At 40.9% G+C, this 27,807-nt stretch overlaps 1 protein-coding gene across 3 annotated transcripts in view; it reads left to right on the top strand.

Moving 5' to 3' along the window:
* Window positions 1–808: 808 nt before the first annotated feature.
* Window positions 809–27,807, top strand: part of UBL3 (ubiquitin like 3) — a 40,262-nt gene continuing 13,263 nt past the window's right edge. Inside the window, exons 1-2 of one of the 3 annotated variants that reach the window (XM_028726414.2) lie at window positions 809–2,113; window positions 13,265–13,291. In XM_028726414.2, coding sequence (XP_028582247.1) covers window positions 2,087–2,113; window positions 13,265–13,291 — 54 coding nt within the window. In that variant the 5' untranslated portion in view covers window positions 809–2,086. Of the gene's footprint in view, window positions 2,114–13,210; window positions 13,292–27,807 lie in introns of those variants that run through there. The other 2 variants (XM_028726415.2, XM_077927117.1) reach the window with 2 other exon arrangements.

Genomic DNA, 27,807 nt, shown 5'->3' with positions numbered 1-27,807 from the left:
TGGCCTCGGACTTACCTGCACCTGAAACTTGAGCTGACAGGAAGAGATTGGATACCAGTGGCGTTATGTCACTTACCAAAAATCAGGGTTCATAAAAAATATAGCCTTGGTGCGCTTACAGCTATGTAATAATGTCCAGCGGCTTCAGGCGCCCTCCAAAAGGGCCATTTCTAAAAGCAAATACACGAAGATATGTCGGTGTGACGTTTCGTTCCTGCCACTGCTTTGTACTTTCGGCGCGTGTGGTGATGACCTTTGCTCCATTTCTTTTCAGTTTGGTTTCCGCAGTCGTTGATCTCCCCTCCTTTATAAATGACAGCCCAAGAACCAGTTCCATCTAGAGTCCGGCAACACATTTATTTAAACCTGGCTTAAACTGAAGTACACAGTATGGGGGGGGGGGCTGGCATACATATTGGGGGGGGGGAGAGGACCGCTTCGGGTGCGAGGAGAAAGGGAAAGCGCCAAGTCACGAGCCAGCCGTGCGAAACCCCCTCCTCCAGCAGCGCCACAGGCCCCCTTGCCTCTTCAGCAGCGGGTAGTTCCCCGTCCCCTTAGCAACAGTTGCTGGAGGCGGGGCTGCTATAACAACAAGCAGCTGCCAAAGCGAAAAAGCTCTGCGTCACACCGCCGATTTTTGTGAGGGGAGGGTGGTGGTGGAGGAGGAGGAGACCCTGGCTGCGCCTTTTCGAACTACAGCCCCCATGATGCCTTGCGCGCGGCGCCTGCGCGGAGCCGCGCTCTGACGCGGCTCCGCAAAAGAACAAGGGGCGGAGCCGGAGTGTGTCTGTGTGTGCGGAGAAGGGGGGGAGTGGGGGATGGGGGCGCTGCCAGGTCCGTCTTTCCCCTGCCGTGTCCCCTTTTCTCAGCTCGGCGCAGACGCCATGTTGGTTTGAAAGGAAGATGACAAGAGGCGGCTGCGGGAGCGGCGGCGGCGGCGGCAGCGGGCGGCGAAGGGTAGCCGAGAGCGGCTCTCTCTGAGGGGCGGGGAGGGGTGGAAAAGAGAAGCCGAACTGTTTCGCTCTTCGCCCCTCTTTTCCTCAGAAGCGCCGGCTTCCGAGGGAGGAAAGAGAAGGGCGAGCAGCCCCGCCGCGTCAGCTGAGGGGGGTTTCCGTTAACCGCCTGCTGCCGAGGGAGCCCCTGGAGGACGGCGAGGAAGAGGCGGAGAAGGGTCTGGAGAGAGAGGAGCGGCGGCGGCGGCGATGAGGAGAACAGAGACCTGAGGAAGGAGAGGCGGAGGGGGCGGCGAGCGCTGCTGCTGCTGCTGCTGCTAGAAGAGGCGACTGCAGTTTAAATCCCCCCTTGAGCTGCTGCTGCCGCCGCCGCTGCAGTTTGAGGGGGGAGAGTGTCGTTTCTTTTGACGCCCCCCTCCTTTCCCCCCACCTCCGCCCTCCTTCCCCGTTCGGGTGTTTTGTTCTGGTTGTTTTTTTTGCAAAAAAAGAATAAACGTCTAAAGGGAACCGAGAGGACCGAGAAGAGCCCGCCCCAGTCTCTCCCTCAGCCTTCCTTCACTTGGAGAGAATCGGTGGGTGGAAACGAAAAAAAAAACAAAATAAAAAAACCACCCCAAACAACTTCGGCTCCAGGGAAAGAGGAAGGTCGCCTTACTTCTCTCTCTGCTCGGAGTGCCTGCCTGCCTGCCTGTCGCTCGTTTTAATGAGGAGGTGACTCGGGCGCAGAACTATCCTCTGAATCATCCTCGTCATTCATTATTGGTCTAGGCTGGAGAGGAAGAGCGAGAGGGGGAAGAGAGAAAAAGCCTGTACACAATTCATGCCCTTGTGTATTTCTTTCTGGTCTACCTGGCACCGCTGGTGTTGGTGTTTGTGCTGCTGACGACAAGGATCTGCTGCCATCTCTGGTTTCCCTGGTGTTTCCGATCGAGCCTTTCAACACCAGTTCCTCTTTGGATTTTGATCCCCTCGATCCACAGTTTCCTTGCCGTAGTTTAGGCGAAAATAAATCTCAGAACTTAACAGACGCACACCAAAGATTGGTTAGCTGGAAGATCGTCTTGGCTGGCTGGCTTTTTTCCAGAAAAGAAATATTATTCTGTACTTTTTGAAACCATCAGGGTAATATCAAGATGTCTAGCAGTGTTCCATCTGATATGGTAAGTTCACGTTGACTTTGTTTTCAGAATTATAGTGGGGAACTGAGGTGCCCTTTTGGAGCAAGATAGATGTGAGAGTGAGAATCATCTCTGTTGTACTAGAGTGAATTATCAGTTTCATTACTGTATTTGACTTTTAAAAATGTTTTAGATTCTAGCAAGGGGGGAAATGGGATACAACATGAAATGAAACTACTTTTTTATCAGTGGTTCTGCACTTAAAGCTAGTTTTAAATCCTGCCATTTTCTTTCAACTTCCCTTCATTCTTTTTTACTACTTGGCTGAAATGGGTTAATATTCTTTAACAGTTCCAGAAGGCCATCATTAGACATTGTATCTCGGGGACAAGAGTTCTCTACACTCCAGCACCTCTTATGCCAGGCCCTTTTTTGAATTGATATCGGAAACCCTATTTCAGTAAAGTGTCATGCCAGTAACCTATCTGGACTGTTTTGAAATCGAGACAAAGAGGAAAGAATATAGATTTGAGAGGGGACTGCCTACAATGTATACTAAGAACAAACAAGTCTGGATCTGTGAATTATTTTGAAATGGAGATAAAGTTAACTTGATTGTTCCTTTATGTACTGCATATATGTTTTTTCTTATGCATGAGTGAATTTTGTCATATGTCCTAACTATATATGTCATGCCATTTAAAGATAAACGGTTATGGTTTCTGAGCCCTAATGTGCCATTCATGCTCTGTATATGTGTCTAATTAAGCTTTCAGGGCCACAGTCTATGCTTGGCATTAACATGGTTGTTTTTGGCTCTGCATAACAGGAAAACAGTAATTTGTGACAAAGGCACTACTTTAATAACGTTTATCTGTAGCTTAATAAAGCATTTTGCTCCAAGTAACTTTGGCAAAATATTGGGGAGGGGAAATCACAAACAATATAAAGCATATTGTTGATTCTCATGTGCTAATCCTTTTATTTGATGCTTTTCTTTTGGGCTTGTAGCAGATTCTTAGCTCTGATTGATTTCCTTCTGATATCTGTTCAGCTTCTAAGCATTTTAAAAAATGTCTTCAGTAATAAAACAACAATAAAATAATCACTAAAAGCTGTAGCTATGATCCAGTCAAGAAAAAGAACCTTTTAGGCTGCAGTCTGGTACACACTTACCTGGGAGTAATTCTCATTGACATAAGTGGGATTTGTTTCACAGTGGACATACACTGATAATATTGGGAAAGCTAAGCATAAACTTAAATTTAACTTCCATTGAAATCAATGGAACTTATATGTACTTAATGAGGACTGAATGCCATATTGGTTTGCTAATACATCACCGTCAGTAAAATCTAGTTTTGGAACAAACAATTCTGTTTTGTTGACTTCTGCTGAAGGCTCTGAGCTTTCAGTATGGACTTTGCATCTTAAGAAATAGGTTGGTGGTCAGTTTGGTCATTGGTATGAGAACAACAAATTGCCTTTTTTAAATATGTTGCACTTCCTGGTTCTCAAGCTTAAAAATGCTTTCTGGTTTTTGAAGCAGTTTTTTGGGGGGGTTTCGCAACTTTTGTAATTCTGCAGAGATGCACATGCAAGTATACTTATTTGGAAAGCCAGACTGTAAATTATAGGAAAATTGTTTAGAAAGGACTTAGAAAGAACCTTTGAAATAGAATACTAATTCAAATATTACTCTCATTGCACAAGCTCATATTGAAATTAGAAGTTCAAATTCCACAACTGGAAGTGATTGCTTCTAGGCTTTCTCTTTGAAGCTTGGAACTTTAGTAGTTTACATTTCCATAGCTTCAGCCAATGAATGGTTGGAATGCAGGTGATAGTCTTTCCCTGTTAGTTGCAGTGGAAAGAAGTGTCATAACCAAGGTTACATCACATTCAGAGAGCTCCTGTCTTATAAAATCTCATTGCTTTTATCATCTGAGGAAATGTAAAGCAATTGTTAAAACAGTTTTTGAAACCTACATATTTTCAGGCTTGGGTAAGAGTGAAGATATGTGAAATAAAACAGGGAAATTCATATCATGTATACTAACAGGTTTCCCCCCCCCCCCCATATAAAAGGAGGGAAAGCAACTTGAGATCATAAAGGTTATATGGATGACCCAATCAACACATGCACACACATACACATACATGACCATTACAGAATATAGGAAACTGCCTTACACTAAGTCAGACTTGGTCCATCTAGCTTAGTTTTGTCTACACTGATGGGCAGTAGATTTCAGGCAGGATTCCATCTCAGTTGTACCTGGAGATGCTGGGGATTGAACCTGTGACCTTCTGCACATAAAGCAGATGTTTTACCACAGTGCTTTTGTCACTTCCCCATGATGTGATGTCAGAGGTTGTTGTAGGGCACCAAATAAGTTGATCTAATCAAATTGTGGTGGATGGTGCTTCACACTTCTACTCTATCCCCTCATTTAATATGTAATTGCAGTGATGGACTCTGAATAGTTTGGCTTAAAAATAAGTGGGCATGGCTTTGGTATGCTGAAATCTTTGATCTTTCTTTTCAGTCATGTTTGACTTCCTCCTTCAACTGCAGTCATTTATTTAGCTAAATATTTCAAAACATTAGTCCTACAGTGATTAATGTAATCCTCTATCATTTACATTTTATTTACATATCGTGATTGCTGTAAACTAAATTCCAGACATACCTAATATATGGTGTATTGTTGATGTAGCAAGAGGATGTTGATAAAAGATAGGAGCCTAGCAAAACTTGAATTGATTCCATTTGAAGTTCCCTGAACTTCATTATTGTGTCTGCACATTTATACTGAAAGACAGTTACATTTTCTCAATGGAGGCATGCTTCCAACCACTAAAAGGAAGCTGCCAGCACCTTTACCCAAATACCATGCAAATTATGGTTTTATCTGCAGTACTGTGGTGTCTAGAGAAGTGTGTTGGGTGTTAATTTATTGGTGTCAAAGATAGGCAATAGAAGGAAATCTTTATTTCAGTGGTCTTGATGAATTAACTATTAATTTGGAAAATTCTTAAAATGTGAGTGGGGTGTTATAAACCAGTGTTTCCCAACCTTTTTTGGGCAAAGGCACACTTGTTTCATGAAAAAAATCTCGAGGCACACCACCATGCCAGATGGGGAAAGGTCACTTTTTACTTATGTAAAAAAAAATAAAAAAATAGTAACAGCATAGAAGGTAATGGTTAGGCTAGCATCCCTCTTCCAAATATGCTAGGTTTTTATTTGCAGGGACTGTTCTACATGGGAAAGCATTCAGCACTGTCATTCTCCCATCTGCCATCTGAATTGGTACTATTCTGGGTCAACTTACTCTGCTGCATGTGTAGATGAAAATGGCACCAAGTGTGGGGGAGGGGGCAGAACAGGTTTCAGATACAGGATATTAAGCATACACGTACTTCAGATTGAACTGGTTGCTTGCTTTGCACGTTTTCATTTCCCAAATGACTGCCTTGGCAAGCGCAATACCTACCAGGCTCAACGCCGGTCTCGCGCTGCCGCTTCCCGCGCTCTCAAGGACCCGGGAGGAGGAAGGCGTGAAAGGAATCCCGAAGGCGCGAAAACCTTGCGCATGCGCAGGCCTTCCGCCTGCGACAGCCCAGTAGGCCGGCCGAAGCGAGCGGCGATGGGATGTGGGAGGGAGCTCGCTTGCCGCCCCGCGTGTGCCTATGTGGGGCACGTTACAGCCCCGTGACGTCAGCGCCACGCAGGCAGCCAGGCAGGCAGACGGCGAGAGCCCCGCGCTGGGCGGCCTCTCCTCGCCGCCGCCCCGCCTCTCGCCGCCCGACTCGCCCGCCTCCCTCCAGGCAACATGTCGCGGCACACCAGGCAACGTCTCGCGGCACACTAGTGTGCCGCGGAACACCGGTTGGGAAACACTGCTATAAACATAGGTATCATCTGTAGCCCACTCCCCTTTTCCCAGTAATTAGTTTTGGTATATAATATTTAAAGCCGAGCGTCGGTAATCTGTAAGCCTCACTCACCTTCAGAGCGAAATGAGCAGAACTATTACCAGTTGCTAAGTTGATGTGGTAGCTGGATGTATGCTATGTAGTTCATATGTGGCAAGAAAATCCTTCATATCTGGGCTGTTATTTGTAAAGGTTTGGGGGAAGATTTAGGGATAGAATTCATGGGTTAAGATTGTTCATATTGTCTATTGTCTATTACAAATATTGTTATTTGTAAAGGTTTGGGGGAAGATTTAGGGATAGAATTCATGGGTTAAGATTGTTCATATTGTCTATTGGTACTTAAAAGTGCTGCAATGATGAAATTTAAAGATTTCATAGAAAAGCACCTAGAATGCAAACGCTTGCATATGAAGATTGAAATTGCATCTTTGTCAATTTCAGTTATTTTACCCAGCACTAATTATTTTTGGCATAATGTTATTTTTTGGACTCATTGAAGAGGAAGCATTAAAAGATGAATTGAAATAATTAATGTAATGGTTTTATAGGAAGTGACTATATTATTTATCACTTATTTGAAAATGGAACCAAAGTCCATCTTATCTAGCATCCTGTTTTTCACTATGGCCTACCAAATGCTTCTGGAAAACCAGGGCATGAAAGCAGTAGTCCTCCCCTGCTGTCGCTGAAGAGAAATTTGTTCTTAATGGCGTACTGCCCCATAACTTAGTTTCTGTTTAGACCTATCCTTCATGGGTTTCTCAGCCACTTTTAAACCCTTCTAAGCTAGTGGCACAACATCTTGGTAGTGAATTCCATAGCTACAGTAATTTGTTGCTGTTGTGAAATCCATAACTACAGTAATTTGTTGTAGTTGTTGTTTGAAGTGCTTTGTAGTATCTTTCCTTTTGCCCATCAATTTGATTTGGTGACCCTGAGATTGGGAGAATTCTCTGTAAATGTATAAATTCATGTCATCCCTTGTATCTTTTTTGTTAAGCTAAAAAGCTTGAAGTGCTTTAGATTATATATCAATTTTACTTTCTTACTCCCACTTCTTTTGCTCTTCTTCCCTAAAACTTTAAGCAAATTACTTTCAAACTGTGATAAAGCTACTGGAATTGCTGGTCTGCTGTAGTTTGCAAAATAGCCTAAATATCAAAGTTATAGTTAATTTGGATAAACTAGATATGCTTATGTATGTGGTTAGCAACACTTTTGAAAGCCAGTGTGGTGTAATGGTTAATGTTTGGCTAGGGCAGGGGAGACTATTTCAGATCCATATTTCAGAAATTTACCAGGTGACCTCGAGTCAGTCACTGGTTATTAAATCATACTTTAAAAAACAAACAAATCCACAATTAATTTTCAAGTTGCTTCACAGATAGATGATCAAGCAAAGTTTGTCTTATGTCTTACTGACTCCTCATAGCCTGACCAATATTCTGAACTCCTTTGTGGCACCCTGTGACTGGCATTTCCTGTGTTATTATCTCCCTTACCACTGGCCAGCTGTAAGAGTGAGGAAATCTCAGAGTTCTTCACCAACTCTTTGCAACAGCGCAGCATTTCCAAATTGCCTCCTGTTTCCCTGTCAAAGGCTCTCAAAATTCATTGTCGCCAAGAGTTTCTTAACCTTTTCCTACCACTGTTCTACTCAGCTGCTGTATCCATCATTGCCTTTTCACATCTCCCACTAGCCCCATCTCCTTAACTTTGCTCTGTCTTGGAACTGTAACTGTTTTAAGGAGCAATAACACATTTCTCAGCCACCCATTTCCCCATCCATACTTCACCCATTGAGCAAAACATCCCTACTTTATTAAACCGTTACAGTGCGCAGCAGTTGAAGGAAGAGGTATCTTGTGTAATTGATAATGTAATAAGAGGGGAGTTGTGGGTGGGGTTGTCAAGTGGATATGGTGTAATTCAGCAATGAGGGTGTCACTGGGTGATTTTAAATCACTAGTGGTATCTGTGGAAAGTGGAGGCAATGAGAGCATAGATAGTCATTCTAGACAAGGCTTGATTGAGTGAAACTCTGTAATTGGTCCCCTTCTGGCTGGGACGGAAGGAATATTCAAAGAAATGGCATATGTGTACTGTTCATTGGTTAAGCAGGCTACTTTAGATGGGCTTTGGTTTGGGGTAGAGTGGAGCTTGGATGAAGCTATCCAGATGAAGCTGGCCAAAATATAGAAATCTAGCCAATAGAGGCACTTTCATTACATTAAGTTATGTGTATGAGAAACTTTGCTTTTGAGTAACCCCTAAGTTATATTTTATTGAGGGTTGTATATGAATTTTTCATTTTTAGATTTTCCTAGTAATCAAGGTGTCTTGGGTTATATAGGTATATCAGATTTGAGGGTTTTAGTTAGTTGGGAAGAACACAGGCAAATTTTGGTAACAGAGTTTATTAGAGCTCTAGGTTTTGTTTTTATATCACAAAATACTGATGAATATTCATACAAAATAAAGCTCTGCATTAAACCTTTTAAAACAGCCCCCTTTATTACCTATACCAACGCAGATTTTCATAAAAACAAACATGTCCCTTATAAGTTCCTCAATTAGTGACAAACATTTAATTTTCCGACCTTGACCCTAGAGAAAAACACTTTATGTCAGTTTTCTGTATGTGAGTAAAATGAAGGAAGTTTCTGATAATATTTACCTGTGTGAGCAGCCATGGACCTGATTAAATGTACACTACTAATTCGATATTACTTGGAACCTGAAGGCTGGCTTTAGAAACAGCTTTGGTTTGCCATCTAAATTCAAATGAAGCTGGCAGATTAAGCTGCGAGTAGGCAGAGGCTAATATACCAGCTGGGTACTAGAAGAGGCATGCCATTAAACCTCAAATATAGAGTATAAAAATTGATCAGTTCAAAATTCAAGAATTAAGTGTTTCATTCAATTCTGTGCTGCTAAATCATCTGTAAATGTGGAACCTTTCTGTAAAGCATTTTGTATAGCTAAGTGGTGAGAAATGATACTTTTATAAATTTGTGAAGGCTACTTTTTCATCATAGATTGTGATTTAGATTTGAATAGTTGGAATTAAATCTAGATACATTGAGTAGAAAAGTGCTTATTTCACAGTAGTTTCAAACAACTTTCCATTTTAGTTTACTTCTTTTTAGGGTTGGATACTTCTGCTCTTTTTGCACAAGCATAAGGCATTTCTGCACATGCAAAAAATAACATTTTTTGCTGATCTTGCTTAATGGCTACAGTCCTTCTGTAGCAATTTTGTTTCAGTGAGTTTCCCAACTTTAGAGTATAAATTTAGGTGCAAGGGACGCTGAAAAGACAAATTCGGTGAGCAGCATAGATGTTAGCATAGGAGCCAAATCCTAGGGGCCTTGGTCCCTTTGGCCCCCCAATAAAATATTTGAGGGGGCCTGGGCTCCCCAAAGTTTATGGGCATTGCCATTCAAATGGTGTGTGTGTGTCATGTCTTGTGATTGATTATATGGGGCAGGCCCCCCATATGCATTCAAGTTTGCACCCCTGAGTGCTAGCATTCAAGCCTATTTTCTTACTTCATTCTGAAAGGCCAAATTTTAATGAACTTGTGAATCTCTCCAATAGAAACATTGCTAACTTAAGGTAATACTTTTGCTGGTTTCATTTTTAAAGCCACCGGACAAACTCTAGCACTCAGCTGATTTCTTTTGTTTCAATGGGTGATTCTATGTCAGTTCCATGTCCATTTCTGTGTTTTGGGCCCATCTCTATTTCCACTTGATGGCATCAGGCCCAGTCTGACCCCAGTTGTTCTACCAGCTTCAGGACGCTCCCACCTTGCATTGTGCCCTGACTGGCATAAGGGACGGGGCTGCAGATGTGGCAGTGGCTATGCTGCTGTTTCATTTCCCAATGCTGATCAGCTACGGTTTGGATTGCTTTGCCAATCACTAGAATATGTTAATTAACAGAAAAACAGAGCATTCTTTATCAACAGCTTAGAGGTTTTATTTACAATTGAGCGGTACATAAATTTTGTTCAGTAAATTTACAATATCTAGGCATCTATATTTTATATAATATAGAATTTGTGTTTTCCTACATATATTGCTTAGTTAAAGGGTAACTTTGGTCATTGTATGAGTGAAGCAACAGTGCTTTTGGAATGTTAACTAGAAGAGACGTAAGTCTCTCACTATGTATATTCTTGTTAAACTGCTTAGATGTCACACATAACTTCTTATATTTATTACAGACTTCTGAGTTCCTTAGCCTGTTCTTAAAACCTAGTAAATCTCATCTTTCCTCTTCATCTCTCCTTTCCTTTTATTAATAGGCTGGAACAGAGATACAAGTTTTCCTGTGCAGAAACAACTAAGGGCACATAACTTTGAGGGAAGAACTGCTAGTTATTTAACAGAGCTATTTATTTTTAGGAGGTGAATAGGAAGCATACTGGGTTAGAACCAAACTGACAGCACAGGCGTATTCATGTTTACCCTAAGCGCTAATTCAGTGGGGTTTACTTTGAGGTAAATATTCATAATTTGAACAGGCAGTACAAAATACTCTAGCTGAGGGGACTGAGCAGACAATCTTGCCAATTGCAAAGCATGCTGAACATGGCTGCCATTCTGGCTCTGACTTTGATTTGACTCCAGTGGATTACCTGGCTGAAGGAGCAACTTGTGCAGAGTTTATTCTTGCAGATTTTTTTTTTAATGTATGCAAGGGCAAGTATCAGTAATTTGTTTCATTCAAAGATCTTTTCAGGTAGACCTGGAAATATCTGAAAAGGTTCAAAATATAAAATCATATCTTGTTGTATTTTTGTTTATCTAGATTCTAGAGGCCTTGTGCACCTCGGCCTACCTAGCTCAGTTTGTTGGGCCTACTTCCTGTCAGTCTAAGAGTCTCTAACCTTTTGCTTCAGCTGCTGTAAATTGAGAGAAACTGGGTTGGAGAAGGAAGGATGAGAACACTGCAGGCCCTGAAGAAAGAGTTGGGGCCTATCCAGTTATATTTTTCTAAACTGAGAGAGAACTAACAGCGAAACATTACTGTATGAACCTAGCAGAACCAGGGCTGAAGGACTGAGCCAGAAGACACTTGGGGCAGAAAACTGTAAGTGCTGGAGACAGTTTTCAGAGTTCCTTGATAGCTAGGAGAAGCACAAACCATGGTCTGTGTCTGGCACTCTACTGGGATGTTTTTACCAGCAACAAAGGTGGCAGCAGCTATCCTGTTTTTCTTTTTCTTTTTTAACCCATATATATATGCCCTTCACTGCTGAGGCCACAAATAACCAAACACTTAGTACCATATGGTGTCAGGAATTGCCTTGTTTCCTCTGTGAGCTAACAGTACAGTGGTACCTTGGGTTACAGACACTTCGGGTTACAAACTCTGCTAACCAGGAAGTGGTTGCTCCAGGTTAAGAACTTTGCCCCAGGATAAGAACAGAAATTGCCAGCAGCGCAGCGGTGGTAGGAGGCCCCATTAGCGAAAGCACACCTCAGGTTAAGAACCGTTTCAGGTCAAGAACGGACCTCTGGAACGAATTAAGTTCTTAACCCGAGGTACCACTGTACTGAAAATCTGCCATGCAGTCCCTATTGACTGCAGCGTAACATGGACTACTTTAAGCCACCAGCTGAGTTCTGCTTAACCCCCAGTCTTGGTGAAAACTGACAGCTACCAGTTATAGCAGCATGAGTTTGATGAAGCAGCAGGAATAGATAATAACTTTCAGAATGATTCAGTGACCTTTGCACTGGTGTAATTGTCACCGTTAGGATTTATATTGTTGCAAGGCCATTGGATTGACCTGTTGCTGTATAGTAGATAAGAACTGCTATGGAGAAATGGCCACTAAAATAGGATGTAAGGAAAGAGAAAAAACAATTTGTGTGCATTTGGCTTTTTAAAAAGTTTCTGACTGAATTTGTGGGAAATCTGCTTTTTAAAAAAACCCTGGGAAAAGAAAGAGAGAAGTTCATGAGGTCTAAGACCTATGTAATTTTAGCTTCTCCAGGAACAGTCTTGGGAAGTCTATGCCTGAACTTGCCTAGACTGATATGCGGCTAGCCTTTGTCTCCTTCTAACTAACATAATGAATGGTGGCATGGATGGCCCTGTAGAATAGATGCTATCAAACATAGAGTGGTATCCTTTGTTTTGACAGGACTTAAACAAGTATTTGGTGTTTGAGAACTTGCATTTCCAGACCAAATATAGCTAGCAAAGTTGCCAAAAGGGAACATAGTACAGTAAGCCTGCACCTTACGCGCATTTAACATTTGCACATTCAGCTGTACACATTTGGCCAAAAACTTTTTTTTTAAAAAAAGTGGGGAAAACAAATTTGGCCATCCTACCCATCATTGTACCAATGTGTTTTGACTAAACACAATTTTGGCTTTATGCGCGATCCCAGGAATATAACCCCTGTGTATGTTGTATTATTGATTAATCTTCAATAAACAAGCATATTCCCTTGAAATGTTCTGTTGTTATTCATTGTTTGATTGCACTGTATCTCTGTAGTAGTCAAAGTATGTTCTACAGTTCCATTTGTTTCTACAGATTTTACATGGAATACTTCTGTTGGCATTGTAACTTTTCATCTTTGCTTTTCATCAAGTGTGTTGGAACTTTTTAAAAGCTTCATATAAGCATTGAATACCTTTTTATTAGTGGGAAAGACTGCACTGAAAATTTTGCTTAAATCTGGCAATATGGTTTGTACTTTGTAACTGTTAAGCAAGTTACCTCCATTAGAGCTAGCTGCACTGACATTAATGAACAGCCAACAAATAATTGTGAAAGGTCAGCGTCTTGCTAGGGACAAGAAATTTTCTTTCCAAATGAGTAAATAGGATATTTCACCAGCCGTTCCTTGACACTAGTATATGTGTGGGATGGTAAACCTAAAGCGCTAATGTTGCAGTCTTAAAACATGTTTTGGAAGTAAGTTGCACTAACATCAGTGGTTTGTCTATTTAGAATCATGATCTCAGCCATTGAACCTTATGAGAAATTAATACAGCTCTGGAATCAAAATTGTCCTACGGCTGTGGCAAAGTAATAAATGATCTACAGGGCTATTGCTCTTATTTTTCAAGGCTTACTGTTAAAGAAGACTGTGGCTGGAACTGCTTTTTTGTAGCCTTCTTGAGACATCTAATTGTTCAAAACCATGTAGCTACTGCTATCTGTATTTTGACCTTCCTAATGCCATATAGAAGTGACATTGCCCTTTTCTGCTTACAGTTTTCCCCCTGTGGTGAGCGCGCTTTGGTAAGTGGGACGAAAGCATGCCCTGCCTGCAGGTTATTCCTTTTGTGCTTGGCCCTGAGAGAACAAAGTCTGTAAAATGTGTGAATAAAAAGTATATGATTGCTCAGTTGGTTTTAGAAGTAGATTTTTTAAAGAGCGAGAGGAGAGAGAGACAGACCACATGTCATTCAAACCACATGTCATTAAATCCTCTGTCCTGAAGCAACATGAACTTTTATGGTTCATCTTAGTTGTCATAGATCTCTTTTAATCTGATAGTGATTTTTTCTTGTATTTTTATTTTTCATCTTGTCTTTCCTGAAGAGCAAGCTGGGATAGCTCAATCGCTAGAGCATGAGACTCTTAATCTCGGGGTCATGGGTTCCAGTTCCACTTTGGGTGAAAGGTTCCTTCATTGCAGGGGGTTGGACTAGATGATCCTTGTGAGCCCTTCCAACTCTACAATTCTTTGAATTATTGTGCACTATAATACATAAGTATATGCATAATGAAATGTTCTAAAAACCCAGACTTTATTACTGTTGGACGGCAGCTATTGTAGTTGTATACGCAAGCTGGCACAGCACACCAATTTTTCTCTTAAGGCTAGTGGAGCAGATAAGATTTTATGTGGATCAGAATTACGCTTGTTTTTTATTTAAGACTTGTGGAAATAAAGCCACGTGACTCTTGATTGCCTTGATTCATAATCAGTGTATAAATACTGCTGCACTCTGTATGATGTTGAGAGGACTTTCTGGCTCTCATGAGATCAGATGTACTCTTCAGGTACCTGAATAATGAGCTAAAGTGAATCAGATGTCATGTGGCTTAATTTACACAACATATTTCTTGCAGCAGTCTTCCCCACCACCCCAATGCTTTAGCTTGTAGTTGATCTCTTTACTTACTAACTACAAGCCCTGGGTTCAGACAGCACACTAAGCCAAACTTTGGTACAGGAACTGGGAACTTCTCCAGGAGCCTGCACATTCGCATGGTCACAGTAAACCATATATTGAATTAAGGTGTCATGTGAACTAGGCCAGCTTTTGTTGGTTGGGTGTGTTCACACACTAACACACTCAAGCTTACTATATAGTTGTGTTGGCTGTATGTACTGAAACATTTGCTAACCGGAAATGAAGCAAGATGCAATCCAGCCAAAGCCCAATTCATTTAAGAGTTAAGCTTGTATGTCAGGCATGTCCAAAGTCCATTTTGGGGGCCTAATCAGGCCCACCGGTTGGTTTAATCTGGCCCCTGTGGCAGTTTATATCCAGAGGTGAAATCCTAAAAAAACCACCTCAACAACTTTAACCTCCAAAAAAGCTCAACAACTTCATTCCAAAGAAAAGCTCAATAACTTTGGTTGGCCCTTTGGTCAGCCCTCATGGCCCTTCACTTCCATCAAATCTGGCCCTCTTTGAAAAAAGTTTGGACATCACTGTAATGTGTGTTAACTCTTTTTGAAATAAATGTAACTGAAATTATTGAGATATGAAACTCCTAATTTTGGCTGGATTGTGCTTGTGTGTAAATTTTGATTAGTGTCAATGCCTTGCTCAAGTGCTTTTCTTTGCAGAATTATAGAGAAATCTTAAATTCATGGTTTAATTATTGTTGGAGTCATTGGGGCTTGAACTGAAAGAATCTGTTTTGCAAGGTAACCTGAAAATAGCTTCAATATAGCTTCAATAATAGAGATCTTAAATTTTAATGCCACTAATGTCGCTTTCTAAAAAGGGGCCTCTCAAGTTTTACACAACAGTACCTTAAAAGATTTCTAAAAGATTTTGATCAAGTTATCTGTTGAGATCTCTGTTTGATCAAATCTTGGAAACATGGAAGTTGAGAGCATTTCTTTAACAGTAAACACTGAACTGTCAAAACTGTGGTCATACTAGACCAGGGGTCTGCAACCTTTAAGACAAAAAGAGCCACTTGGACCGAAGAAAAAAAACCTGGGAGCCGCAAAACCATTGTGACATTTAAAACAGTGGGGAGTGTCGGGGCACACAATGCGCCTCCTCCCCTCGCTAGTATCCGCCCCGGAGCCGCGGCAAAGGTGTAAAAGAGCCACATGCGGCTCCGGAGCCACAGGTTGCTGACCCTTGTACTAGACCTTATATTCTGGGCTTCTTTACTTCAGCTGTAAACAATGACGTAAGAATAATCTGAGTAGGAATTGGAATTATTTGCCGTGTAACCTGGCAGTGCTTGTTCTATATTGTTGTCTAGAACCTTGTAGTTTGAATGATTACTCTAACAGAACAGGAAGCAGTCTTGAAATTGTGTTTTCCAACTTAGACTGGAAATTCAGATGGATTTTCGATTGCTTTTTGCATGATGGTGAGTGAAAAAACAAAACCTCAGAAATAAGGCAATGTAAGGCAAATAAGGCAATGTAAAGTGCTTGGTTGATGCTGGTTAAAGATCGTTTGGAACATGGAAGTTGCCAAAGGCCCAGCACCATATTTTGAATATACTGAGCTTTGAGAGAAATTTTCTTTAAAAAACCTGAATAGGTAAAGAGATACAAAGAAACCACTGGGTGCTTGATTCTGCTTAATAACTGTATTTGGAAACAGATAAACAATATTATGCAAGAAAATTTGTAAATTTGTTGCTGGCTGTGAAATAACTTCATAATTGAATATGTCTAATTCAAATAATGGCTATATCTGGGGTGGAAAAACAGTAATCATTGAAAAGCTAAAATATTTTATTCTCACATATAGGAAGCAATCCCACCCCCAACTCTGAACACTAATATAAAAAGAAGCATTCTCAATATAGCATTTCCTCCTTCACATCCACTTATTTTCCCCTAAGCTGCCTTGTTATATTTTCACCACAATGTTTCATTTCCCATTTGTCTGTGATGCTTAAAGCCCCTCCGCCCAATCAACCTTGCAGGAAAATTCACAAGACAATCAAAAAATGCAGCCAAATGGTTTGGAGAGAGATTATTCAGTGAAGGCAGAACTGCCCAACTCCTATTTTGTCTTCTCTGATAAAGGGAACTATGTGCAACCTTGCCTAAGTAGTTGATTGAGGGGTCAGGACTGCAGTTCAAGACTGAAATTCAATAATGGAATTTGGAGAAACTTCTTAATGGTGAGCAGTTAAATAATGGAACTAATTACATGAGATAGTGGTTGTTCTCCCTTGCAGGAGTTCTTCAAGCAGAGGCCGGGGAGCCATCTGTTGGGAATTCTCTAGCTTTGAATTTCCTGCAGAGGGCAAGGGGTTGCATTAGATGGCCTATAGCACTCCTTTTAATGCTTCTAAGGGTAGCCCTGAAGCGGTTGACAATTATGAAGCAGAAAGTTACTGTTTGGAATGGGGGAGGAGGGGCTGCAGCTCAGAGACATAATTAAGTCTGCCAGGTTGGCTGCTTTGAGCTAATGATGCTCACCTTGCTCACTTCTTCAGACAGCAGCTTGCAAAAGTCTTAAGCAGAAGCCTTTCCCAACACCAGCTATTTGAGTCTTTTTATTAAAAAATGGAGGTGTCACTGATTGAATCTGGGACTTTATGCATGCAAACTGTATGCATGGAGTGGTACCTCTGGTTACAAACTTAATTCGTTCCGGAGGTCCATTCTTAACCTGAAACTCTTCTTAACCTGAGGTACCACTTTAGCTAATGGGGCCTCCCACTGCCACCGCCGCATCACCGCCGCACGATTTCTGTTCTCATCCTGAGGTAACATTTTTAACCCAAGGTACTACTTCCGGGTTAGCGGAGTCTGTAACTTGAAGTGTTTGTAACCCAAGGTACCATTGTACCATGTCTTCTTCAGCATCCTGTTTCCCAGAGTGGTCAACCAGATGTCTATGGGAAGCCCCAAGACATGAATGCTGTCTCCCACAGTTGTTCTGCAGTAACTTATATGCAGACATACTCAGCTCTGATCCTGGAGCTGGCATATAGTCATCATATCTTGTAGCAATTGATAGTTCTATACCATATGAAGGAAGAATGCAACCTCATGTGGTTCGAGCATATAGTTGAGAACCATGGTTCAACAGCTCTTCTCTCTCTTCCTTGAGCTCTTCTATTTCAAGAACGTAGTTACTGACTGTGGTAAGGAGGGAGGAATAACAGAACCATAAAATTGTAGAGTTGGAAAGGATTACGAGGGTCATCTAGTCCAAACCCCTGCAATGCAGGAATCTTTTGCCCAACGTGGGGCTGGAACCCACAACCCTAAGATTAAGAGTCTCATGCTCTACTGACTGAGCTATCCCAGTGAGGACAGAAAAATCACTTGCCACATATCCCCCCTCTAAACACATAGCAGCAAGCTGTTTTTTCAGCAGAGTGGATGTGGGAATAGATCTTGTATGTGAGGAATGGATATAACAAGAGGTGCAGAGAAAGTATTTTTAAAAAACCCAACACCTGCTAAAACTGTTAAACTTGTATGAACCTTCTGAAGAGACTATAACTTAACCTGTTGGAGTTCTAAGAATTTCTAACATGCTTGACTGCATTTATTTAAAATGTTTTGATAAAGACCCTTTTGCAGCTTTTTTGCTTGTAGCTGTTTGTTCTGTTGGAGAAGCTAGCTGTACACTTTGTGCTTTCTGACCCAGATTTCTTATGCCTGGGGTCTAGGAAACTGACTTCAAATGAATAAGCTAAGAAAACCAAACTGTGTTCCAACACTTAAAACATTCTGTTATGCTCTGTCTGAATATTAATAACTACAATTTCACTGACACAGTTACACTGAAAAGCCTTTAATTTTTTTAGTAATCTTAAGATCAACACAATGGGGTCATGTGTGTATCATCCTCAGCAATTCATCATTCCTTTTCTATGTTTAATGTACTATTTTGGGGCAAATTATGTGCTCCAAGAGTTTCTTGAGCCAAAGAATTTCCTTCTGAACCAGGCTGTTGTCCTGGTCTAACTTCCCTACATCACAGTGTAGCATAAATTCTTGTTCGTGGTGTGCTCCAAAAGGTGCAATTTGGGCATTGTATTTTGTTGGGCATTACTGAGCAATGGAGGATGGTAAATGTTCTCGGACTATAGTCAGCATTATCTTATTGCGGATCATTGTCCCTAAAATTATCCTAATCAATGTCTTCTAGGGTTTTTGCCATAGTTCTTCAAGCTTTGGCTACTTGAATCTCCTTTCAATTTTTTCATGTCTTATGTAGTTAGATAGTATTTGATACTGCCCCTTTGAAGTTAGCTTGGTACTTCCCAGGAAATCGCTCTACTCAACTGTAACACTTCCTCTGGTTAGCAAATGCAGGCAACTCCCTATTTACGCAGGTGAAACACCATTGGAAAAGCCTGCAAAACCCTCTAAACCTCTGGAAGCTCTTACCAGATGCCACACTCCACCACATTTGCTCCCTCCAAACCTACTTGCTCAAACTCCAGCTCTCCACAGGTTTCAACAGTCAGTGCAAGGGCTTCTGGGATTGTAGCTGTAAAGGCTCGTGTGTCCACACCTTTTTTTAACCCTTTCTGGGCTCTTTTAGGGCCATTTTAGCCATTTTAAAAGTTACTCCCGGGTTCTGTGCAATGCACACAGTTGCAGTCATACATCATTGGACTCACATAAATTGGTCTTTGCCTGTAATGCTAACCCATGGTTTGTTTAACAAAACCATTTGTTAATCATAAGTTCTCCCACAGATGATCTAGCAAACTGTGACTTGTTTTTACAAACTTTTTTTTGTTTGTTTTCCAGCTGCTGTTTGTAGTTAGGTGAGTGTCTGGGGTGGAGTGGTGAAATAAGCCATAGTTAATGAAGAGTACTGTGTTCACATGAAACAGCAGGCCATAGTTAAAACAAACCAAGGTTTGTAAGCAAACAGCAAACCATGACTTTAGATCATGGTTTGTTGGCTGTAAACAAGCTATACAAACTGCTGGACAGGCTTCAGCCATAATGATAAACTATTGTGTAGCACTATGTGTGACCCAGACTAATAGTGGTTCAAATTGATTATCCAGATTCGAGTACTAGAGGCATATGTTTGATCTTCATACTTTAGACTAAAGTGTTGTGCCTTACCATTTTTTTAGCTGGATGTTCACTCTTAATTTGTGCCTATATTATGTACACTACTTAATTTTTTCTGATTAAGTTGTTTATAGTTTTATCATCATTTTTTTAAATGTGCAAGCTACATTTCCTCAATTATATAGGATCAGTCAGTAATACATTTGACAAGTTTGTGCAGGAAGAGATTCAGAAACTTAAATAAATTGAAATGGAGAAGAAGCTAGCTTGTGAATTCAGGGTCTTGTGACTTAATAAATGACTCTTAACAATGATGTGGCTGATATTTACCAGAAGTAGCTTTTTTTCTCTCTGGAAAACAAGCCATACTGCTGTTACAATACCCCATTCAGTTTCCCTCGTTGCACACAGTTGCATAGTGCTGCTGTTGCTGTACAAATCTCCATTTTATAAAAAGATTGGAGGCCTATGTTAGTGTGAGTCTTGTTCTGTTACACAACTTGAAAAATTAAAACAGGAAGCTATAGCATTATATACCAAATGCTTCTTTAATATATTCGGCTATTTTCCCTTGCCTGCTTTGCCTGCTTTTTAAGTCTTCTGGACTGGAAAATGGGTATTAAAATTGCTAAAAGAAAACTTTCTAGTCAGTGGTAGAGATGTGCTTCCAATGTCATGGGAAGGGTTGAGGTGGTACAGAAGAGCCTGCTATTCTAGGATTAGATCAGTATGTTAGCTAGGCCACAGATTTGCAATCTAATGCTCTGTGCTTCTCCTGTCCTGTTTAGGTATTCAGGGACCGATGAACCACATGCTATGACTCTGTAAGCACTGTATACAGCGGGGCTAGAGCCACTCTATCTGTCTCAAGCCTGGAACTGGTGAGGTTGGTGGCATTAAAGGCTGGGCCAAACTACTTTTCCCTGTCTTCACACTCGCTACACAGCTATGGTGGCTGTTGTTGCTGAATGTCAAACAAGAAGAGTGGCATGTAGAGAAGACCATATTTGCATACTCTCTTTTGCCTTCTTTCTTGCCCACATACACAACTTTTTTCCTCATGCAAACAAGGCTTAATTAAACCCTAGTCTAGACCACAGCAATTTCAAAGTTAAGTAATGTAACGTGCAAAAGTTTCTGTTAGTGCATGTAAGTTGCAGCATATGTTTTTGTTTAACAAAATTGCTCCTAAGAGTGAGTACTGACAAAATAGTAGCCATCTAGACTACTGAGAAGCAATAGGAAGGGTTTGTGAATACAGTGGTACCTCTGGTTGCATATCCTTCAGGATGCGACCGCGGCAAACCCATAAGTATTCTTCCAGGTTTCGCCACATGCGCAGAAGCGCTCTACTGCCATGCGCTCATGCGCAGAAGCGATCCCTCCGGTTGTGGAAACCTCGGGATCCAGCTGGAGCTCCGGAACAGATGCCGTCCGCAACCGGAGGTACCACTGTACCTGGAGGAACCCCTTGGAGTTTTCCAAAATGCAGAAAAAATGTTTTTTGTGGGGAGGCAGATGGAATCATAGAATCATAAAAGTTGGAAGGTACCCCCAAAGGCCATCTAGTCCAATCCCCTGCAATGCAGGAATCTCAACTAAAGCATCCATGACAGATGACCAACAAAAACCTCTGCTTAAGAATCTCCAGAGAAGGAGAGTCCACTGTCCAATGGCTCTTACTGTCACAAAGTTCTTCCTCCTGTAATAGGGATAGCATCCCCCAAACATCCCAGTAAACACTGAGCATACTTGGTGGCTATAGAACATTGAATGTCTGATTGGGGGCGGGAGATGAGGACTGGAGTATTCTGAAAGAGGGCAAAGTTGGCTGGCTAGAACCCTGAACAGGCACAGCCCACATTGCAACATTTTGTTGCTAGTTCCATTTGTGTTTCTTGAATACATTCCATATGATTACTCACAATCTGAATTACATGTGCACCCCTGACCAGTTCCAGTTTTTACATATCACATGCTTAGGCAAGTCTGGGTTTGGTTCATTTTATATTCCATTTGAAAATTGTTGGTATCTTTCTCATTGAATCTGCCTGACAATATAGGCTTTTTGATAATATCCAGAGATACAGGAGTGTTTGTTTTGTGATTCAGTACTAGTAAGGGGCACATGAATTAGTCTTCACAATCTCACAGTACTTATTTTAATTGAGTCTCTCTCTAGCCAGTGTGGTGTAGTGGTTAAGAGCGGTAGTCTCGTAATCTGGGAAACCGGGTTCGCGTCTCCGCTCCTCCACATGCAGCTGCTGGGTGACCTTGGGCCAGTCATACTTCTTTGAAGTCTCTCAGCCCCACTTACCTCACAGAGTGTTTGTTGTGGGGGAGGAAGGGAAAGGAGAATGTTAGCCGCTTTGAGACTCCTTAAAGGGAGTGAAAGGCGGGATATCAAATCCAAACTCTTCTTCTTCTTCTTCTTCTACCTGTCTGACCAATACACAAAAAATCTACACAATGGTCATCCTAGTGGAAGGTCCTGCACTTTGGAAATGTGTCAATGATCACTTCAGTATTACCTCACCTGATGTATGAATTCTAAGTGGAGGTTAGCCAGGCTTAGCTGCAATCTCAGGTAGCATTATGATAATGCATATGTATATGCATGCATGCATGCATGTATATGTATGTATATTGCATTACTCTGAGGCTTCTGTGGTCTAGACTGCAGTAGATAATCATAATCGTTCTTTCCTCTGCAGTGTAAATAGCCCCTGAGTGATTTCTGTGACGCATTTAGGGAGGAAGGTGAAGGCTCTTGGCTTAGTTCATGCATCAAAAACTAATTAAGTTATGAATTGTTACTGCTGAGGCAGATATTACAAACATCCTTAGGTTTAGACAGAGGAAAACCTCTGTTCATTGTTACAATATAGTTTGTTACCATTACAAAATCTGAAATTATCAGAAGTCTTATGGGAAACTCTCTGTAATGTTCCTGCTTCAGTAATCTTCAGATGAGCTAGCATTTGGGGAAGATAAATGGCATAGCATCGTTGAAGGCCCTTGTGATCTGCTCCCCTGTCCACTTCAGGCCAAGCACTATGTCATGATATCACATTTCTTCTTGAGTGCCCTGGAGTCTTGAAAAATTGTTGTGCATCTTATTTTGTTCAGGGTTGTGAACAGCAGGTAAAGCTAGACTGTATTGGTCCAGAATTTGTATGAAACAGCTTGAGGGCGACTAATTTGAATGAGTTAAGAGATCCTAGAAAGCCTACCTACACCTCAGTTGGGGATCAGTTGTTGGGAGGCTAGTCCTTTAAAGATCTATGCCTAGAGTTTTGAGTCTTGTAATCTGCTGTCCAGTAGCTGAGACTTGTACAGTCATGGGATAAATAACCCTATCTTGAATATTAAAAGTATTTTGGCTCAATTTCTTTCATTTTCTTCTTGTAAATGTCTTGTAATTTTTTTTCCAAGTCTGAGCTTTAAAAGTACATTGTTATTCCATAATGCTTTACTGCTGTTCTAATAAAATCAATTTAATGGAACATTTGAAGCTGTGTTATATGGAGTCAGCTCATTGGCCCACTTAACCTGGTGTTTCCTATTTTAGGAATGGCTTTCAAGGCTCCAAGCAGAGATCTATAGTGTGCCCACAACTTAATTGTGCAGGTACTCCCCCCGCCCTGCCCTGTCTCCAAAAAATGCTTCTGTAGTTAAAATATAAACATATCAGTGTGTAATGTCTCTTTGATCCTATACTGTACATTAGATTTTTTCCCAACAATGCAGATTGAGGCAGTTTTGCTCAGGACAGGATTTATCAAATAGACTAATAAGACTCTGGCCTGGGGCCCATGTTAAATAAAGCCTGTGGTTTTCATAATATGGGGCTGGTTTTGATGATGCCAGCACTGAAGGGGGAAAAGTTTATTTAATGAATCATTCAGGGTCCAATTTTCATGTGTTCTCTGATAGTGTATAGCAGGCACGTCCAACAGGTAGATCGCTATCTGCCGGTAGATCACTAGACATCTGTGGCTAGATCAGTGGCTCCTGTGACTTGGGAATTGAGTAACTAGCCTGCTCTAGACAGAATCTCCCTGTCTCTGGAGGAGCAGGTCTGTACCTTGGGAATGCTCCTGGATCCAGTATTGTCATTGGAGGCCCAAGTTGCTTCTAACTTGGATTAGTTTGCTAGCTACTGTTCCTGGAAAGAGATAGTCAGGCCACAGAGCTGTATGCTCTGGTAAACTTGTGTGTTAATTACTGCATTGCAGTCTCTGTGTGGGGTTGCCTTAGAAGATAGTCCTCGAAACTTTAGCTAGTGTAGAACGCTGCTACTAGAATACTTATTAGAACATTTTTGTGGGATCATATTACAGCTACTGTGCAAGATCTGCACAGGCTGCCCATACATCACCAGACCCAATTTAAGATATTAAGGATGGCGTGTAAGGCCCTAAATAGCTTGGGATCCAAGTATTTGATGGACCATCTTTCCCTCTATTAGCCAACCCAGACCCTGAGATCAGTGGAGGGGGCCTTTCTCAAGGACTCACTGGCATATTTGGGTCTTATTTGTAGTGCCTCCCCAACTATGGATAGTCAGTATCCCTTCTGGAGGCATGGATGGCTCTATGACTATTGGACTCCTGACACTTAAGTTAAAACACATTTGTTCACCCAGGCCTTTATTGGTGTTGGTTTATTTAAGAGACTGCTGTGATGGGAGTATTATGTCTGCTGTCGTACTTGTGTTAACTTGAAAAGTGTGATAATCCTATAATTTTAATTGTGTGTGTGTTTGTTTGTAAACTGCCTTGAGAACTTTGGGTGGAGAGCAGCCTATAAGTTAAATAGTGATACTTTATAGAATCTTTTGTGCATGTGCATGAGAATTCTTTGATTCTACAATACTAATAAATAAATGAGACATTAATAATAAATTGGATATCCTAGCTCTCTGTGGCACCACTGAGTGACAGCATCACTTGTCACAGGTTGATACAAATTGGCCATATTCTGTTAAATAGCTGCTGAAGCCTTGGAAAACTCAAGACAATAGGTTGGTTGATAGCAAATGCTTGTATAACAAATGTACCCTTCTTTCCTTTAAAAGCATCAGATCTCCTTACAGCTTTGTGTAGTATGTGACAGACAATTTTGAAAATAATAGCCTATTTTCAGTTTCATGTGCATTTAGAGCAGCTATTCCTTGTATACTGAATACATGTTGTATCTGTTGCATTTCTTGCTGCAAAGGGGATGTGGGTGTAAAATTCTAAATGTAACTTGGTTTGGGTGTGCCACAGTTTTCTGACAAATGGCATATGTGTAATTTCGAATGAAACTGACATTATGAACAGAAGTGTGTGAAAAGTGGTGGGTTTACACTTGTCTCCCCCCCCCCCCAAAGAAAAGAAACAAGATTTTTGGAACCTGGCAACTTTTAACATCCTGATATATGGATTTTGAGGTCAGTTTGAACCTCAAAATTTCAGAATTGAAATTTGGCAGAGATTCAAAAAAAAGCTGTCTTGAATGAAGCAGTGAAAATGTACCATATTGTATGTCAGATTTTAAACTATGCTGGCCGATGCTGCATGCAGCTGTCAAATGGTCAATGCATGCTGTTGATAAAATATTTCTTGAATGTGAACTATTTGCTGAATACTTAGAGGATGTTTCTGTCAAAATTCACAAAAGAAAATTTGGGTGGGGAAACTTGGTTTTTGTTGTTGTTGTTGTTTTTCTAACGAGTACTATAGTAGCATATCTCTCCTGCACCATTAATATTCAGGCAGCACCACTAATGTAATTCCTGAAGAATAAGAAGTGGAAACTTTTGTCAGGAGGAGCTTTGTTGTAAGGTTTCATCCTTTTGGCTCAGGAGCCATTGTTTCAAATTATATGCAGAGCTGCTGCCAGTCAGTGTGAACAATATTGAGGTAGATGTGCTGAGTCTGTATAAGGCAGCTAGTTCCTAAATGCTTACCTCAATAATAAGAATAAGAATAAGAATAAGATAATTTTTATTTATACCCCACCCTCCCTGGCCAGAACTGGGCTCAGGGTGGCTAACACCAATAAAATACAATAAAAAGTAATGGGGGGGGGGGGGGGACGACGACAAAAAACAAAAAACAGTTAATTAAAATATGGGTTAAAATACAATTTAAAATGCAGCCTCATTTTAGTAGTAGCCCATAATTCAAAACCATAAGGGAAGGGAAACATAAGGGTCAGACTGAGTCCAAACCAAAGGCCAGGCAGAACAGCTCCATCTTGCAGGCCCTGTGGAAAGATGCCAAGTCCCGCAGGGCCCTGGTCTCTTGTGACAGAGCTTTCCACCAAATCGGGGTCAGTACTGAAAAGGCCCTGGCCCTAGTTGAGACCAATCTAACCACCTTGCAGCTCTGGACCTCCAAAGTGTTGTTATTTGTGGACCTTAAGATCCTCTGCGGGGCATACCAGGAGAGGCAGTCCTGTAGGTCTTTCTGCTATTTGAGGCTGGATAATGTGCTGCAATATATGGAGCAATCTCCCTGGATATGGGCTGCCACGGATTCAGGTTCCAGCTTGACACTGAAGTTCACAACACAGTGTTGTAGCTATTTGGCTAAATTTATGCTTGACCCAAGCTTTTGATTGCATCATTAGAAATGCTGGTTAGTAAAACTCATGTACTGTATATGGCAAATCCAATGTGGGTATAGTACTCACGTAAGTCAACTTGGTGTTTACCAACCTTTTGTTCTGAGAGAAAGATGGACGTAATGCTCCATGAACAGCTGTGCAAAGCTACATCACAGTTCATTAATGCAGAGCTTTGCTCCAGGGAAATGGGCAGCATTAGTACCCTTGATCCTCTATGCTACATGTGGCTGAATGTTTACTATGAGCTATATTTAACGCAACCAACTAATTAAGAAAAAGAGAGCCTTCTTGGTCTGTGTTTCATTCATGTCTGGGTTGCTTACTTCTGCTAGAGCAAACCACCACTACAGAAGTTTAAGTTGGGCTTGGAAAATGATTTTTGATACAAAAGATATTTTACTCTCAAGCCTAATCCTACCTCTGTTTTTGTTCAGTGGCTTAATGGTTTGAAATTCCTCAAATTATAACTAATAAATCAGATAAATTATTTGTTATTTTGATTCCCAATAAAAATGAATCCAATATTCCTTGACTTCAAGTAGAAAAATTGTTTTTGCATCTTTCACTATATGCAGTCTGTATAACTTCCACATCACTTTTGTTATCCAGCCAGTATCATTTCGGCTATGCTGATTCAAACAGCATATGAGACTTTGGGTACACCAGACCTTTGAAAAAGCAGATTTCAAATGTGAAGCTTTCTATGAAAAAGCATGATCTCCAGCTTGCCTTCCCACAACCCACCCCATTTAAAATAAAATTAAATGACTGCATGACTATATACATTGGATTTGAACTACCATAGTCTTCTATATGATTTTTGACAAGGAAATACTTAAATATTCCTAGTCCCATTGCCTTGTCTGTCTCCAGCAACATCTTGGCTATATTCATAATTTTAATGATAGGATTCTTCCTGGACATTTCTTCTCCAGCAAAAAGGTTATGTATATCCCTATGTCAGGAGTTGAGAAAAACTGGTTTACAAAGTGTCTTGGATTTTATTTTTTATTTTTTTAATAATATTTATTAGGCATTTCCAATTATAACAATATCAAAAACAAAACATCCCAATTTAAAGTCTTATTTTCCATATCATCTTTCCAGGACTTCCCCTCCCCTCCCCCTCTTGCATTCCAATTCTTACAAATAAGTTCAGCAATTTCTTATCCCAGATTTTAAACTTAGTGTCATTATCCCAATTTAAAAATATTAGCCCACCTCCTAAAATCGACTTAATCCCTTCCACGCGTTCTCCCCTTTAATATACATAATAGATTAAAATATAATAAAATAAAATGTAGTTTTACACCCTTTGGATTCCAAATTTCCCTCCCCCTTTCCCCGGTTGCGTCCCCAATATTTCTCGAATCTGATGTCTTCCAGTAGCTCTCACATTATTTTTTTTTAAGCCATAGTCCTTTACCAGTCATTTTTAATTTTGTATATCCAATCTTGGAAGGAGTCTATCTCAAAAGGGCCCATTTTTCCCATCCAGACTTTTTTATACTTGGGAGTGAAAACTCCAGTTTTACTTCTTTATACTTTTTCTGGATGTTCCAAATGTTCCCGCTTCCAGCTTTATCCAGTTGTCGATTGTTCTTGTTGTTCTTATTGGTCTGTCTCCTCTTTTTCCCCTCCTTTTCTTTTCCTATTTTCCTGCACAGATGTTCCAATTCAAAAAGTCTCTATATTCCTCTGCAAAGGCTCTGTTATTCAGGAACCAAACATGATGCCAAATCCCTTCCATTCTTCGGTAGATAAGTCCATTGTCTGCTTTACATGTGTAAGCCTCTGTAGCCAAAATAATGTTCCATTTCTGCAGTTTCCCAGGAGATAAAGAGTTCTGTTCAAATTCAGTGCTGACAACTTGTAATATCCCTCAGCTCCTCTAGGTGACTTGCAATAACTCAGTTCCCTTCCA

Source organism: Podarcis muralis, chromosome 4 (assembly GCF_964188315.1).
Source record: "Podarcis muralis chromosome 4, rPodMur119.hap1.1, whole genome shotgun sequence".
Taxonomy (NCBI): Eukaryota; Metazoa; Chordata; class Lepidosauria; order Squamata; family Lacertidae; genus Podarcis; species Podarcis muralis.
Note: the sequence above shows the minus strand (reverse complement) of the source record. Positions and strands in the feature narration are given on the sequence as shown.